This window comes from Physcomitrium patens, chromosome 4 (genome assembly GCF_059467195.1).
Source record: "Physcomitrium patens ecotype Gransden chromosome 4, ASM5946719v1, whole genome shotgun sequence".
Taxonomy (NCBI): Eukaryota; Viridiplantae; Streptophyta; class Bryopsida; order Funariales; family Funariaceae; genus Physcomitrium; species Physcomitrium patens.
In genome coordinates this window covers 2,829,088-2,846,109 of record NC_143413.1, presented here as the reverse complement: position 1 = coordinate 2,846,109, position 17,022 = coordinate 2,829,088, and the positions used below count along the sequence as shown (strand labels likewise).

General features: G+C 37.0%; 1 protein-coding gene and 1 long non-coding RNA gene across 3 annotated transcripts; one reads left to right on the top strand and one right to left on the bottom strand.

The window, feature by feature from the left end:
• Positions 1 to 7,175: 7,175 nt before the first annotated feature.
• On the bottom strand, positions 7,176 to 8,192 carry LOC112281137 (uncharacterized). Its single transcript, XR_002969530.3, has 2 exons — positions 8,015 to 8,192; positions 7,176 to 7,799 (listed from the first exon to the last, which is right to left on the bottom strand). It is a non-coding gene; the product is annotated as an uncharacterized LOC112281137 (long non-coding RNA).
• A 4,768-nt stretch (positions 8,193 to 12,960) lies between these two features.
• LOC112281075 (uncharacterized) lies at positions 12,961 to 15,255 on the top strand. Of its 2 annotated transcripts, none has more exons than XM_073533359.2 (5): positions 12,961 to 13,148; positions 13,830 to 13,936; positions 14,063 to 14,110; positions 14,447 to 14,574; positions 14,730 to 15,255. In XM_073533359.2, exons 2-5 carry the CDS (start codon positions 13,895 to 13,897, stop codon positions 14,920 to 14,922), a joined length of 411 nt encoding a protein of 136 aa, XP_073389460.2. In that variant the 5' UTR covers positions 12,961 to 13,148; positions 13,830 to 13,894; the 3' UTR covers positions 14,923 to 15,255. The 2 variants fall into 2 exon arrangements, with proteins under 2 accessions (XP_073389460.2, XP_090105610.1); XM_090249484.1 differs by lacking the exon at positions 12,961 to 13,148 and adding an exon at positions 13,181 to 13,693.
• Positions 15,256 to 17,022: the final 1,767 nt, after the last annotated feature.

The window sequence follows — 17,022 nt, the reverse complement described above, 5'->3', positions numbered from 1 at the left end:
CGACAAGAATCTAGCCAAGAACTTCATCCGTCATTCAAAATCGTCAGTTGGAGCACCCATCTTATCTGTGAAGAAGAAAGATGGCTCGTTGCAGATGTGCGTGGACTATCAAGGCCTCAACAAGGTAACAAAGAAGAATCGTTATCCATTATCCTTGATTTCTGGTCTCTTAGAATAACTTGGACATGCAAGGATCTTTACAAAAATTAATCTAAGGGGAGCTTACAACCTCATACGAATTAAGGAAGGAGATGAATGGAAGACAGTGTTCCATACAAGATATGGCCTTTTTGAGTATAATTTCATGCCCTTTGGTCTTACCAATGCTCCAGCGGTCTTTCAACATATGATGAATGACATTTTCCGAAAGCACCTTGACGATTTTGTTGTCATCTATTTGGATGATATTTTGATATTCTCCAAAAATGAGGAAGGGCATGAAAAGCACGTTCGTTTGGTCTTGGAGAAACTACATGAGCGAGGACTATATGCCAAGTTAGAGAAGTGTTTATTTCACCAAATCAAGATGGAGATTTTAGGATTCATGTTGACTACGGAAGGCTTGAAGATGGATCCTAAGAAGGTGGAAGCAATCGTGTCCTGGGAGGTTCCAAAGATGGTTAGAGACGTACAATACTTTCTTGATTTTGCCAATTTCTATCGGATCTTCATTAAGAATTACTCTCAAGTTGCTGCTCCTCTCACTCGGTTGACATGCAAGGATAAGCTGGAATGAGGACCTCTAGCGGAGAAGGCGTTTCAAGCCCTGAAGATCGCATTTACTACGGCTCTAATCTTGGTTCATCTAGACTTTACAAAGGCCTTTTATTTAGAAACTGATGCTTCGGATTTTGCTTTGAGAGATGTACTTTCACAAATGGAAGAAGACAAGAAGCTCCATCTAGTTGCATTCTACTCTCGAAAGTTCTCTACTATTGAAATCAATTATGAGATCTACGATAAGAAACTTCTTGCTATAGTGGATTCTTTCTAAGAATGGCATCACTTTCTTGAAAGAGCTGCACAATCAGTGACCGTATACACAGATCATAAGAATTTGGAGTATTTCATGTCGGCTCGAGTTCTAAATCAACGTCAAGCTCGGTAGAATATGTCGCTATCTAGGTTCGATTTTGTTATCACTTATCGACCTGGAAAGCAACAAGGACTATCTGATGCCTTATCGAGGAGATCGTATCTTGTACCAAAGGTTGGAGAAGCAACGTTTGATCAATAATGTACGACGTTGTTGAAGCCAGAGCAATTTTGGCTTTGCGCTACTATTGTACCAATTGATGCTGACTTCTTGAATGAGTTACTTGTCTTGACCATTGAAGATTCAGTAGCTATTGATATCAAGCAGCATGCCAATGACGACAAGTTCAAGGTGGAGGGAGATCTTTTATACTTTGAGGAGAGGTTGTATTTTCCAAAAGGACTAGCTCGACTCCGAGTTCTTCAATCTCGCCACGATTTTCCAACTGCGGGACATTTTGGATTCAACAAGACGTTGGAGCTTATTTCTCGAGATTTTTGGTGGCCCCAAATGTGGAAGGATGTGAAATATTTTGTCTTCTCCTATGACATCTGTTCAAGATCCAAGAATCCTCGACATTGCCCTTATGGACTTCTACAGCCATTGTCGATTCTACGTCGACCGTGGTCTTCAGTTTCCATGGACTTCATTATGGATCTGCCATCATCAAACTCATTTGACAGCATCTTTGTCATGGTAGATCGGCTTACAAAGATGGCGCACTTTGTCCCTTGCAAGAAGACATCGGCAAGTGAAGTCATAGCAAGGCTCTTTCTCAATAATGTGTATCGATATCATTGACTACCAGATGATATCATATCAGATCGAGGAACCCAGTTCGTATCAAAGTTTTGGAGATCTCTCTTTGAGATACTGAGGTGGATATCAAGCTTTTTTCGGCTTTCAATCCTCAAATTGACGACCAAACGGAATGGGTGAACCAAGTCGTGGAATAATACTTAAAATATAGCATCAACTATCAGCAAGACGATTGGACCACATATCTGCCGCTAGCCGAGTTTGCATATAACAACACCCTCCATGCGTCGACTCAATACACACCATTCTTTTCCAACTATGGATATCATCCGAAGCTTAATTTATTGAGTCCGTCAACAAATGACAATCCAGCAGCTGAAGGATTTGCAAAACAACTATCAGAGCTTCAAAATATGTTGAAGCTTCAATTACAATCCACTCAAGAATCCTATAAGGCGTCTGCAGATAGATTTCGGAATCAAGTACCTACTTTCAAAATTGGAGATAAAGCATGGCTTCTTCAACGGAATATCTAAACTAAGTGACCATGTGATAAGTTGGACTATTGAAGATTGGGACCATTTATCATCCAGAAGCAAATCAATCCAGTGGCGTATCGTCTGGAATTACCAGCTTCTATGAAGGTACATCCAATCTTTCATGTTTCTCTGTTGGAGCCTTATCGAGAGTCATCTTTTCTTGAAAGAATGCAATGTCCGCCACCTAGTATTGAGATCGAGAACCACGAGGAATACGAGGTTGAAAAGCTACTAGATTCACGGCAAAGGTGGGGCAAGTTGGAGTATCTTGTTCATTGGTGCGGCTACGACATTAATGAGCGAACATGGGAGCCAGCTGAAAATCTCGCCAATGCGTCATCTCTGAGAAGCAATGTTGTTGTTAATCAGTACCAATGCAAGAAAATGAAGATCTGTCGCATAACATCTTCTATGAACTCCAACTATTGTTCACGAGGCAAGTGGTTCATTGGCCCTTGAAGTCAACGTTAGTGGCCCATGCCTTTGACTTCTGACCAAGCATGAACTTCCATGTCGTCATTGTGAAATTGTCCTGCAAACACGCCTTCTGGTTGACCATCGTAAGCAGGTTTGAACTCAAATACAATCACCAATGATCGGTTACTCGATATCCTCCATCGTCGTCGTGGTGTAGGCAATTCTTCATCTCGGGGTCGCCTTTGTGAGCTAGTTGGTTGAGATAATCTGACTGGCATAGTATCTAACTTTTGGCTATCCATATCTGAAGACCAAACTATGGCTTCTTAGTTAGTAGAAGTTGCTTGAGAAGCTTCCTAAATAGGAGTATATATTGGAATCGAGGCTGAAGAGTTCTTCAGTCTCGACAACACATCTCTTGGAGCTCTAGTTCACCTCTCTGGTGTTGTTCTTGTATTCATCTGATTAATCTAGTTCTTGCTAGTTCTTCTTGAACTTCTTGTTAGATCTCAAGTTTGTATTTCTGTGTCCGTGACAGAAATAGAAAAATATTTTATTTTATTTTTAAAAAAAATATATATATATATATATATATATATATATATATATTGTATATGAAAATTTTTGTATTATGTAAAACTTAGCTTAAGAATGTACTAGTTATTTGACAATAGAAAGGCTTGATCTTACCTTAAAAGTGAGATTTTTCAATCCAAAAAACTATGTATAAGGTGTTTAGAACACCTTGGCAATTGTAAACATTCTAAACAATCTTATCACATTATTTTTTATCTTAAATAAATCTTAATGAAATCACAAGAATCCTTCAAGAAATCTTATAATAAATACTTAAGAAAAAAATAAAAATAAAAATAAAAATAAAAAAATAAAGAAATTCTAATAAAATCTTAATAAAATTTTAATATAATGCTAAAAAAACTCTAAAATTTGTAACCAAAATCTAAATAAATTCTAACAAATTCTAATCAAATCCTAAATATATACATTAAAAAAATTTAAACCTTAATAAGTACTATATTAAATATTGATCTTCATTAAAAAAAATTATAAATTTCAATATAGTAATTAACAATAAGTATACTAAGTTTGAAGAAGATCAAGTATACAAATTTGGAAAAAATGCTCCTGATCCTAATTCACTTGGACCTCAATTACTTTTAATTTGACTATTTAATTGAGCTCAAATTTATAATGTGTTTTTTGTAATTAATCACCCCATTCTTGCAGAGTTACAAATATGATAGTAAATAGTTCTCAAAGTTATATTTTGTCTACCTAAGAATTAATTTATTGATGTTGTATGGAAGTATTAATACTTAATGGGCTCCCTTGAAGTGCAATTAGTTAACACACTTTTTCTTATTTACAATTAGTAAATGTAGCCAATGTAGTTATCAAAAATATTTTACAGATTTTTCGTGCATTCTATCCAACAAAAAAGATAATAATAAAGAAAATAATAATAATAATAATAATAAACCTTGCAAATAATGCATAAGTTTTAAAATCAATCCATGTGCTTGAAGGCATTTAAAGGCTAGTAGACCAAAGACATAAGTTATAAGAGCATCTCCATTGTGCTACATAAAGGAGGTTTTTGTTACAAATTAAATTGTTTAATTTATTCTTAGTAATGAATTATCAAGGTTTTCTTTTCTTTCTCTTCTTTCTTTCTGGTTTGTTCTATTAACTTCACAACAAACAATACTGCTCTTGTATTATTTTATTACTTTATTACAAGAATTAGTTCTCTTAGACTATATGCTTTGTCATGTTGCAAATATGTAGACTATAGTAATCTATCAAAGTTTCAGCTTTGTGAATTTAATGTTTTGCTATTGGATATTAAATTTGTGTGTGTGCAATTTCATAAGTCGTAAGCATTTTGCAAATAAACATGTTTGATTGGTCAAGTAAAATATCAGTTTACAACAATTTAACAAATTTCTGTTCTGTACCGCAACCACCAAAAACCATTTTCTACCTCATCAGTATAAATTGCTAAGGAGAAGTAGTTTTCTCAGGATATATACTTTGCCAAGTGGCAAAAGTGACTAAATTTTTAGCCAATGGTTCACTTTTGCATGGGTGATATTTTGCTATTGGATATTGGGATTTATTCTGGTGCCATTTAAATGGCCCCAATTAATCATTTTTGCAATGTTGTTCCATCACAGACAGATTTGGTTGGTCAAGCGGAATGTTGGTTCACAGCAATTTATCTCTATTTTACATAATCACCACCAAAAACCGTTTCCCACCACTCTTCTGTAAAATTGATCTAATTTTATGCATTGTTCAACTAAAAGATGAATTCTCCTACAAGTTCTTAAAAGGGAGAATGAATTTTGTAGAAGCAAGTTGCATGAAAAAGCCTCTTCACAGGAATTGAATCTAACTTCTATGAAAAAAGAGCAAGACTATGAAAAAAAACGTTTTCCCAATTAAAATTTTCACACTTCTAATTTTGGAATTAGAATTTTTCTTTTAAACAAAACAAAGTATTAATTAGAAGTCTTTAAAAAAAAAAAAAAAAAAAAAAAAAAAGTATTAATTCGAAGTCTTTCAGGAGCTTCAGCATCAAATTGAGTTTAAATTATTGTAATAAACTATAAAATATGTTATCTACATTCACAGATTAGATGATAATTTAAAACTCAAATCTCAAATCAGCATCTACAAGTATTATATGAATAAAAAGTATTATATATGAACCTAGGCATCTTCAATCTTGTAAACTTCTTTCTTGATTTCTGCCTATTCTGTTAATTGCAGGTCTTTAGGTGTGTCACTTAGCATCCTACAAACTTTATCAAACCATGTTTAATACCATATTCCTCTACACACTACACACAGGTGTCCAAAAAAATTATATATATATATATTTTATCAAGTAACAATACAGATTGTTCATGATGTATATTTTATTACTTACATAGTTTTATATTCTAAAAAAACATAATAAATAAAACAATCAATTCCAACTATAACCGCTTTTGTGATGCCGAAGAAAGTTACTTGGGTACATTGGGAAATGGATTTGGTGGGATATTCTTGCACTTCTCATGCAGAGGATGTCCCTCTAGACAGACATTCATCATAAAGTCCATTCACCAACACCTTGTGCAGCATGCTGTGTTACCCAAGCTCCAACAAAGAGAATTAATACATTATTTCTTTTGTTTTGTTCTTTGTTTTTTTAATATTTCACACATTACATGTGTTGGTAGGGTATATGGGTTAGGGTTTTAGATATACAAGTTAAACTTTAAGCTTAAAGATTAAAGTAAAGAGCTATGGATTTGTATGTACAGGGGGCCAGTTGGGCATGGGGAAAATAGGCAGTTTTGGCCACAACTTTGTCCTAGACAAACATTTATGGACATTCATTAGGGAAGGGCATCCTTTGCAAATGGAACTTAGGGGGATGCTGAGCTCACCCTAAACCCTAAAACCTTGTCGGGAAAGTGATGTAACAAACTCCTAGATAGGAAGATGTGCAAAATGAGGAAGGATTTTTTATTTCTTATTTTATTTTTTGATTTTGACCCAGAAGAAGCCATTCATAATGCTGTAACATGATACTTGAAGAAAGCAACAAGTCAAATAGCGGGACGTGGGAATAGGGTCCAACATAAAAATAAAAATAAAAAACAATAAAGGAGCAAGTTGGAGAAGGTCCTCCTTTTCAACACAAACTCATACAGCATCCAGGCTGACACCTTGTCAGGAAGTGCGCTTTATTCACGTGATAGTTCACATGGTTTCTTATCATCTTTTTGCTTATTAATTATTCATATATATTTCTAATTCTCTTCACATTCTGCATCTTGGCATTTGCAAATAGTTTTTGAACAATGAAAGGAATGGGAGTGAATATTCAAATGCCAGAAGTAGATGTTATCTCATTTAATTTCGTTGTAGATAAATTATGTGTCGATTTACTGATTAAACATAAAACTATTAAACCATTCTGACAAGGCATTTGCAACTTTACATGTTGGAGATTGGTTTTTCAGAGGATATTTCGTTAGAAAGCAATTCCTTAGAGGATTTGAATTAAACGTCTATTTTTCATTTTTGTCTGAACAATTACGCATTGAGCAGCAGACATTGATCTAACTCTATGGTTTATACATAGAAATGCATAAGTAAAATTAAATTTCTGTCCATGCACAGCTCAGATTCTTAAATGCAAGGTAAAGTTACAGCGAATGGATTATTCTTATTTTTGAGTCTGGTCAAGCAAGACTCAGTTTCAAATTCACCTAAAAATTCTGATATAATCTAGTTACGTGCATAGAGTGGTGCTGACTGAGGGCCTTCATAGAATAGACTTGGAAATACTCACCACCGTCACAACTGATTGATAGAAACAATGTAGACAAGGCAAAGACTCAATGTAGTCCAAGTCCTTTTATAGCTCAGTCCCAAATGCACTTGGAGAACTAACATCTGCCTCCCCAGCTCAAATATGGTGACGCGTATAATAGCTTGAGAGACATGGAATGGTTCAAACAGCTCATTTGAACCAGGTCACAGTCCAATTTGCTGGATCCACAGTAGCATGAAATAGCACATAATATATAAACCAAATCTGTTCCTGGAACATTTAGATATTCAACACCGTGAGCACAGGTGGCTGTTAATAACAGTATAAGAACAACAAGGTGTACAACTCAGGATTACAGGTAGTTATGTCTTTCAATAATACATTCTTATGGTGCTTAGTGTGCCGCCGCCGCAGAGCAGAGTAACTGTTTCGTCGTTTTTAGTCATTTAGGTCACATGCCGTAGAATATTGAATGCCAGGTTTAGCATTGGTCTCGGGTGTGATGAGCGGAGAATGCGTCCCCATGACGAAATCTGGAGATCACCATCTATAGTGATTGGTCATGGTGCGTGAGGAGGTGCTGTGTCAATCCTGAGAACTTGTGCTCGGACTACCGACAAAGTATCTGCGCCGGATCTCGCCTCCGCCATTCTTGAAAGTGTCGGTAGTTGTGGCAGCAGATGTAACTGCAAACCTGCAAACGTATCCGTCAAGGACCAAAGAACAAATGAATCAGACCAAGCTAGAACCAGATCTCGTCCTCCGAATTCTCGAAAGTTGTGCGTCGTCACAATAGCTTCTTTGAAGCGATTGTGTGCACACCAAATAAAGAAAGATATCTGCGCACACGAAGAAATGCCTTAGAAATGCAATACGCTCATGCGTCACCAAAATCATATTCAGACTCACGGAAGTATGGTCACGACTGCAAGCGACCGAATGGCCGTGCTCTGTGTAAACTGTTCGAAAGGAGTCGGCTGCTGCGGATGACGCCTCGCCCTACTGAACCCCACCGAGACGGATGAAGGAAGACACAGCGAACAAGAACTCCGGGAAAGATCAGTGTAATGAGATGAACCTTTGTGGGAGATCCTCACATATAACCGTTAAACAGGTCTCCGACAAATATATTGAAGATTGAAGTTAATAACCACCATGACATGATTATTCTCAAATGACGTCATCAAGTTAGAGCAGTGGCCCCACATTACCTCGGCATTCCAAGCTTCAACGTCACTCTAGCAAATTTCCTTGTGGCAAATAAGTTATTTCATTAGCGTGTTTGACTGAGCAGACAAGCTTTTGTGTGGATTATGCATTGTGTCTAGTCTGTCACAATAAGGTGTGGGAGCTGCTAAAGTGACCACATGGGTACAGTCCAGCTTTAGCTCGTGCTTGAAGATGACCACGTCGAGCTGATAGATTGGAAATGGGACATCAAGACATATATCAGTTGCTCTTGGAGCATATCTGCACCAATTTGCACATCTGGCTGTGCTTGCACCTTTTATAGATTTAGAATACCAAACACATGCAAGGTACAACCCAGCAATCAACGAACTGTTTAAGCATGGGAGGAAGCACTTAAAGATCATGTATTATGCACATGACACGAGCCAACACCTATCGAGAATTCTGCAAGAGGATCCTCTACAAAGACTGAGGATAAACAAAGTTGAGTTCATTCCAAGCCGCGGACTTGTCTCGCAGCGCTTCGAGCACCTCGGTTTCCTCGAAACAGTGTCTCGGTCACAAGTGAAATGCTGGCCTGCAAACTGGATCCCAAGCACACGGATTTTCTGAGAGCTTGCCAGTTCACGAAACAGTTTCGCCGCAACGAGTTCCACCGGCAGTGGAATCTGCAGAGCCAGCTTGATCGCGTCGTCTACACCACTTCCTCCAACGCTGATTGTAACTACATCTGAAACTGAAACTTGTCATGGTGGTTTGCTTCCAGCGGCGTTCATCGGCGTCATGTGGGGTCCCTCGAACTGGACACCCAAGGGATGACAAGCCCATGCATGGACTCTGCAAGATATGCATCTTCTGCAGCACATGGGTGTGCAATCGCAGTGTCTGCATCGCACAGATTTGCCGATGCTGATTCAGGATGGGTCGAAGAAGTGCTTGCCGTCCCGTGACAGTCCCCAGCTCTCAAACCATGTTTGAATTCTGGTCCTTGGTGTCACCCAAGAGGCAGCAGGAGCCATGTTTTGCTTCTGTCTTTAGCAACTTATAGTGTCTGATCATTTCTACAGCAAATGGGCATTTCGTTGTATATCTCTAGACTGATCATGCAACATGGTGATGCCCGTAGCTTTCACAACTGGGGATAAGGTGGGGTATAAAATAACATGTGTGGATTCTAAATGGAAGTGTGATGAATATTCATGGCTCGTTGTAACAGCACAAATAGTGTGGTACGAAATTGGTTTACTTTCTGCCATGCCACACACTCACGTCTTGTTTATTTCTACAATAAACAATTAGACCAAGAGCAAATATGTACCAGTACATAAGGAATTTGATATTTGGTATTTTTACTTATAAAAATGAGTATTTTATAGGTGAATTTTTTGTACGATATTTCCATATCTTTAAATTTATGTATTGTAACGAAGAGATTAGTTTTCAGGGGGAGGATCGAACTCCATGATGTGATGACGTTGTGATAAAATACATGATTTCCTGAACGATGAATATAAACTGTATATGGATGAACAAAGGATAGAATAACTTACTTTACATCCAAGTATACGTGGATGATTGGAACGAGGCACCCACGTACAAGGGGGGGGGCACACTAATTATTCACTACAGTATTTGGAACTGGGAACAAGGAACTGTGGTTCCCACCCATGGTGCCTACCCACTTGGGAACTTGGCCCACGTGGCTGACCTCATAAATTAACCAAATCTGTTGCTAATTCTTCCAAAACTTGCCGTAGGGGCCTTGACCACCATTATCATTATGCTAATTACTGTTGTTTATCATTATTTATATGTATATTTTAATACGTGATGGACCATGGAAAGAAATTCAAAGAACGATGGAGTTTTTGGGTGTCTCTGTCTCTTCTACTTTAATTTATTTTCTTTCTTTCTTTTTCAAAATTGAAAAAAGATCGTATCTATCATAATTTGATTTTACAACTCTTCCATCTTGATTTCCATACCTGATAGCAAATAAATTAAATTTTGGCTGAAGAACTATATCAGACTTGATTTAAACCATAATTTACATTCAAATGTTTATGAAGTAGAATTAATCACTTGTACTTGAATACATGTATGTAAATGTATAACATTCAAAATAAAATTTGATGCAGCAATTGAATTATTTCTTTAACATTTATTTGCCAGAAAATGTTTCTGAGATATATCAAAATTTAATGAAGAATGATTTCATGATGTTTTCTTTAAAAAGTAATATTAGCATGTCAGTTCCACATAATGCATAATGTAATGTATTGTATTGATTGATAGTGATTAACTTGGAATTACGTTAAAATGTAAATCATAAAATTTAACATTTTAATAACTGTTCTTTTAGTAATAAGCATAAATTTTTGACTTATATCAATGCTAGTTGTAAACAGCTTATTGAAAGAAGAAAAACTTACATTGGTATATTAAATTAAAAATCATGTTCACTGTAATAAGAACATTTTTTCAATAACAAGATCTCAAATAGGTTTAGGATTAAGTTATAACTATTAGAATCTATTGGATCAAAGCCAAGTTCATTAGAAACTATTTATTACCATTCTTTAATTTCTCAAATTTATTTCAACACTAAGCTAAGTCCTAGTACACATATATTAAAAAAAAAGTGAAAAATTCACACTTTTAATTCTTGTGGTGATGATTTTTGATCAATTGAAACACTTTGGTTTATAAAAGATAATTTCCATATAGTACAGGGTTTCTTGTCTCTTTAAATGATATATTGACTAACTAATAAAATTCACAAGTCATGTTATGACATTGACACAATTCACGATTTTTTTTTTTTAAAAAAAAGATAGTATTCTATTGATCAAATCATTCAATGATTTAATGTTGATCATTAGTTAAGTTCCACCATTTTCACTTCTTTGGTATTAATTTTATAATATTGTTTTTGAAACTTGTTCTTCTGCATGCACCTAACAGTCAGGTTCAATTTTCAAACAGAAACTTGTCACCTCACAAGGTAAAGCATCACTTCAAAGGAACAATTTAAAGATATGGTGCTCAAATAATCTTAAATGACATAATATTTGTGGTACAGCCAGCAAGCACCCAAATTGGAGAAAAGCCAAGAAGTTGGGGACAAATTGGCTCAAACTCCAAATAGACACTAATTTCGAGTGGGAAATTCACTATTCATTTTGAACCACAGACATGGGTACATTACAACATCCCCCTATCTTTCCATTAAAAAAATATCTTTCTCAAATCATGTGAGTAGTCCTTCCACTTCTCAAGATTATTAGTACAAGTACTTTTATGTTACTTTATGTACACCTCCCTGTCTATGTTCAAACAATCACCCACAAACCAGTAATCACCTCATGATAGATGTCACAAATATCTTTGGGCTCATTTCATCTATCAGCACAATACAAGGGGATTTGATTTAATCATTTGATCCAACACTCCAACAAATGGTAAGATTTTTTTAAAAATTTGGGTGATTGTTTGAGACAACTTCTTTTTGATTACCACTTTTTGTGAAATGTCTGAAATGGTACAAAGGCTGTCCCTGCTACCATGCATCAACCTTACTGCAAAAAACATGCACTCCTAGATACTCTTCAAATGTGGCATGATGTTGAACACTTTTGCTTCCCAACACACAATTCCTGTTTAGTCACAAACACTTTCAGTGAAGTAAACCACCCAAATGTCCCAACCCAAATGTCCCAACCCAACAAGCCTTCAGAACAAAACCAGCCAGCCACAGGGGTGGGCAGGAAAGCAAGCACAGGAAATGAAATGGAAGTTGCAAAAGAAGGAGATGGAGGGAAGAAATTAGGGTTTGGGATGGGTGGGGGAGGAGCAGTGGGAGCAGTGCATGGGAAGAATGTGACATTTTTGTGCAGTATGGGTCAGTGCTGGCTGGGTACAGGGGTAGTAGTAGGTCGGCCACAAGAGTAGATGGGCAGGTAGGAAGGAAGACAGAGGGAAAAGGGGCTACAAGGATGGCATGACTAGAGAATGAGAATCACACGTTTGGAAGATCGTCAATGTTGGGAGCAGAGCGTGTGCCAGTGGGTGGGGTGGGGGACACGCCAGGGTGGCCCCCAACATCGTAGCCAGGCAGGCTCCCACTTTGATGCCGATGCACTGATGATGATGACGCACTGCTGAGTTGCATTGTGTGGGGCGAGTTGGAGCGACGAGTCAGAAATCTAGATGCCCGGATTCACTCCCCAATATTGTAATATGCAGTCACGGTGGGTGCAACACAACACAACCCCAGGGCACGACTTGTCAAAAAAATCAGACCTGCAGATGGGTGGGGGGCACCCATAGATCCGTGAGGGAAATCAATCCTGACACCCCGGGTGGACTCCTCCTTGTGAAGCGCACGGAACCATGGGATGTAGGCGGCATTATAGGGTGGCTCTGAGGGACGTGCTGGACATTAGGCAGCAAAGAAAGAAAGTCCGCACTGAGCAGCCATGCACCGTGAGTGCGTTTGTCTAAACTAAGAAATTGGTTAGTGGAGTGTGGGAATAACAAGGAAAGGTCAGACTTCGGGCGCTGTCAAGTGGGATCATCCTGATCCCTAGGACGCCTCAAAGGACACAGCACCCTCAGTCTAGAAAAACAACCATCACCCACCCTGGGATGGCATTACTTTATAATCCACTCTGATTAGTCGGCACTTCACCCATCCGCTCCCCCTGCCCATCGATCTCCTCCCACCGTCACCTACCTTGCATTCTCCTCCACTTTACTTTTCGCTTGGAACATACTGTATCGCTGTTGAACTTCTGTGTCTGCAGTTCCCCTGGCATTGGGTTATTCCCATCACCAAGCATACACCATTCAGGTTGGTTTTCTTCCACTGTTATTTTTTATTATTCTGCTCTGGTTGAAGTCCAACGATATTGTACCAGCTTGGTTGACGTCAGTAACCGTCCAGGCCAGGTTTGTTAGAAGATGCACTGAGGGTTAAAATTCTATCTCGTATATACGTTGTAGCTTAGGCTTCACCTGTGGAGAACGGTGCTCGGTTACTGTTCTGCTGATTACGAGTTTGGAGGTTGACGTTCTCGGGATGGTACTGTTTGTGCCTTGGCCTTGGAAGCTCTTCTAATGTGCTCAAGACCAATTTAGAATGTTATTGAAGTCGGGCTAGTCCCTTCTTCTTCTGCCGCTTCATAGTGGTCAATGCTTTTGCGCTGATGGCACGCACAAGATGATTTGCCTGTAGAGTGAGCATCAGAGGAAAAGTCAACATGACTTGTATTCGGGGGAATAATTTCGGCTAGGACTTGGAGATAAGTGGGAAAAGTGCTTCTGGCGTGCCATCTATTCCGCCTCGAATAGGCGCGGCATGATGATTCGTGATAGTGGATGACGTTGGGAAAGGCGGTAGGAAGCTGATGCAAATTGAATCTCAAGCATGACAGTCTCTTTCTTATATATGTTCTGTTGTCTCTTCCATGGATCATTAAGCTAGTGCTCACTTTCATTGTGTTTTGTTTTTGGTCTGCTCTAATGATTGCAGCATCGATCGTCGGCACACCAGTCGAAAGTGCAACTACGATCTTGTGCCACCATGTCTTGCGGTGGATGTGGCTGCTGCCCCAAGTGCGGATGCCAGGCAACTTGCACGTAAGATCCTGATTTTTTTTATGAATTGCCAACATATTAGACGTTGATGACTCCAACTGTTTGATTCATTGTTTGGTTTTTCTGGCCACCTTCGATCAATGCTGACTGTGTTTTTCTGTGTATCAGTTGCAATCAAAGCATTTGGTTAGATTTCGAGAGCTATGCAGACTTCAGGTAATGTTCAATTGCCTATGCAGTCTCAGATTTTAGTAACCAACTTGCACCTTCAGGGTCCAGTTTATCAAAGAAAAACATGATCTCCACATCAGTTGCCCCAGAATTATCATTGACGTAACCAACGTTAGTTACAGATCGAACGAGTGGAATGTATCAAATACCGCTTCAAACTCAAAAATTCTAGGAAAAAGTGCGAACATAAGAAGTTTCGATCCCAAGTAATATTGAAGGCAAAAAGCTAGACGGAATGAATAATCACCAGCTAAGAATCAATGACTCTTAATTGGCTCCTCCTCCCAAATCTCACCCCGAGTTCTACAACTTACTGTGCAGTGGCGTAACCGGCGCGACCTTCACTGGTGCAGAGATCGATATTTCTTGCGGCAGTTTGCATGCCTCAAGCCAGTCGATTGTTGCCAGTCACGGTGGCAAGTGCGTCAATTGCGGCTGGCATGCACCTGGTACAATCTCAATTGGACAGTTTAATGACTTATTATAGAAACTCCTTACGGGGAACGACAATCTCTCAGTCGTTATATTTATCCGAGCTGTCGTGCTAGAATAACTGTTTTCGGACTGGCAAGCCTGACTGGTTGTTTGATCTTGTCCTTATCAGGGGGTTGTGCGTAGGATCGCAGCCGGAGATGCAACAACGGCACACCCAGAACCCTGTTGCGGGAGCGAATGCGTCACCACCTCCTCGCTGCGGTGCACTTGTTGCAGGAGGGTACCGAAACCCCATCTTAGCCAGACAGACACACATACACACATACACAGACACGAACAAAACACACCTTGAGAAGCGCTAGATCTATTTGTTTTGTTGCAAATAAGCCCCACCTGCGGATTGGAATCTACTGAAGTCCCTTAGACAAGTCAATATGGTGTGAGCATGGTGTTCAAGGGCTAGCCAGTTTGCAGAGAGAAACCCACTCCTTCGAGTAGACTCGCGCATGCTTGACGTCGCTGCTGTGACTCTCGCAGCCTCCTCAAACTCTGTCAAACTCCGAATCTACGAGTAACACTTGTTACATGTTACGTGCATATTGCGCCACAGTTCGACATCCAGATTGCCGTCTTTTCCATATGTAATATACGGAACGTACCGCAAAAAATACCCAGTTCCTCCTCTTTCCCCTTCAGCTCTTATTGTTGATGCTCATCAAATGTTTGAATTATGGTATTGAATACAACACACATGAGTTGTGCAACACAAGTGGCCCACATTGTCCGGCAAAGCATTACCAATTGTGGCTTATTTTACATGCAAAATATATATATATATATAGTTGTTCTCATGTGTGTGTTTATGTGCATGTATTTATGTTTTTTTGATTGTTTGATTTTTTTACTATTGATTAAATTTAATGTCGAATGTTGAATTTTAGTTTTTGGAAATAATACAATTAATTAAACCTAATGTAAAGTGAATAAATCACATGACCTTTACATTTATTAAATTCATAAAAAGCAATTTATCTAAATTTTTTTTCTAACTAATTCTAATATGATTTTTAATTTTTAATTTTTAATGCGATTTTTAAGATTTTTAATACGATTTTTTTTTTAAAAAAAAAACAACAGTTGTATCAAAATATCATTAAAAATACATAATTGATTATTTTATACACCAATAGACAATCCTTAACAAAAAATAAAATAAATAATACAAAAAAACTAAATAATACAAAATACATAACATAATCAAATGGTCACATATAAGTTAAAAAATAACATACAAAGAACAATGTCTAAAATTTTGGATGTAATGCAAAGTTGCAGAAAGAATGTTGGTAGCTAGAGTCCCAATGTGAAAAATTATATAAATCACCTAATTTAGATGTTCTTAGGAAAAAGAAAAAAATAAAAGAAAAAGATTAAAATAAGTAAGTAAATTAACATTTTATTTTGGTGGATAATCATAACTAAAGAATCATACAAAATAATTTAGAGAATCAATTTTAGGATATATATATATATATATAAGTATAGCCAGAGAATAGTAAAAGAAATGAAGAATTTAGATTGCAAGCAAAGTCTCAGCAATCTCTTTACAAATTTGTAGCTTAATTTTTGCCAAAATCAATACAAAATCAATGAGTAATGTGTGTTCAAAAATAGTTCATTAAGAACTTGCGTGTATGTGGTGGGGGTGTGAACAAATCAACAAAGCTGTGGTTGCAAGTCAAAAAAAAAACAAGCCAATCAAGGAGATCAAGAAGAGAAGTTTTAGTGTGTTTGATTATTTAGCTTTGAGTGTGAATTTGGTACCTTTTTAAATAATAAAACTTCTTGGAAGTGGTTTTAAATTTTGGTGTTTGTAAATTTTATTTACTTAGCACAAGCATTTAGATTGCAACTAGAAGTTCTTTCTTGGTTAAAAGAGATTTCTCTTTACAACAACAGTATTATGATTTGTTATTAATTCTAGTAATTGTAATTAAAATGCATTTGTGTTGATTTATATTTAAGTAATATAATTTATTTTTTTAATTATTTAACTTATATCAAAAATAATTAATCTAGATGATATAAAAAAGTAACTATATTTTATTATCAACTTAAAATAGAAGGTTTTTTGTGTGGAGATATTTGTATTAGTGTTTTGTTGCTTTTAGTATTCTTTTACTCTCATCTTTATTTTTGTGTAAATATTTATTAACTAAATTCCTAAATAATTTGATAAATATTTGATATATCTAATATTTTGAAGATCAAAATTAAAGATAATTATTGTCTAATTATTCAATTTTTTTAGTATTATATATTTATAGAAGTAATATAGGTATTTTTTATACCACCTTATTTACATGTTATTATATATTTTTTAATTTATAATCATTTCTCTAATATTTTTTAGAAAGATATTTAAAATTTTTGAGATTTTCCAATTATATAGTAAGTATAAA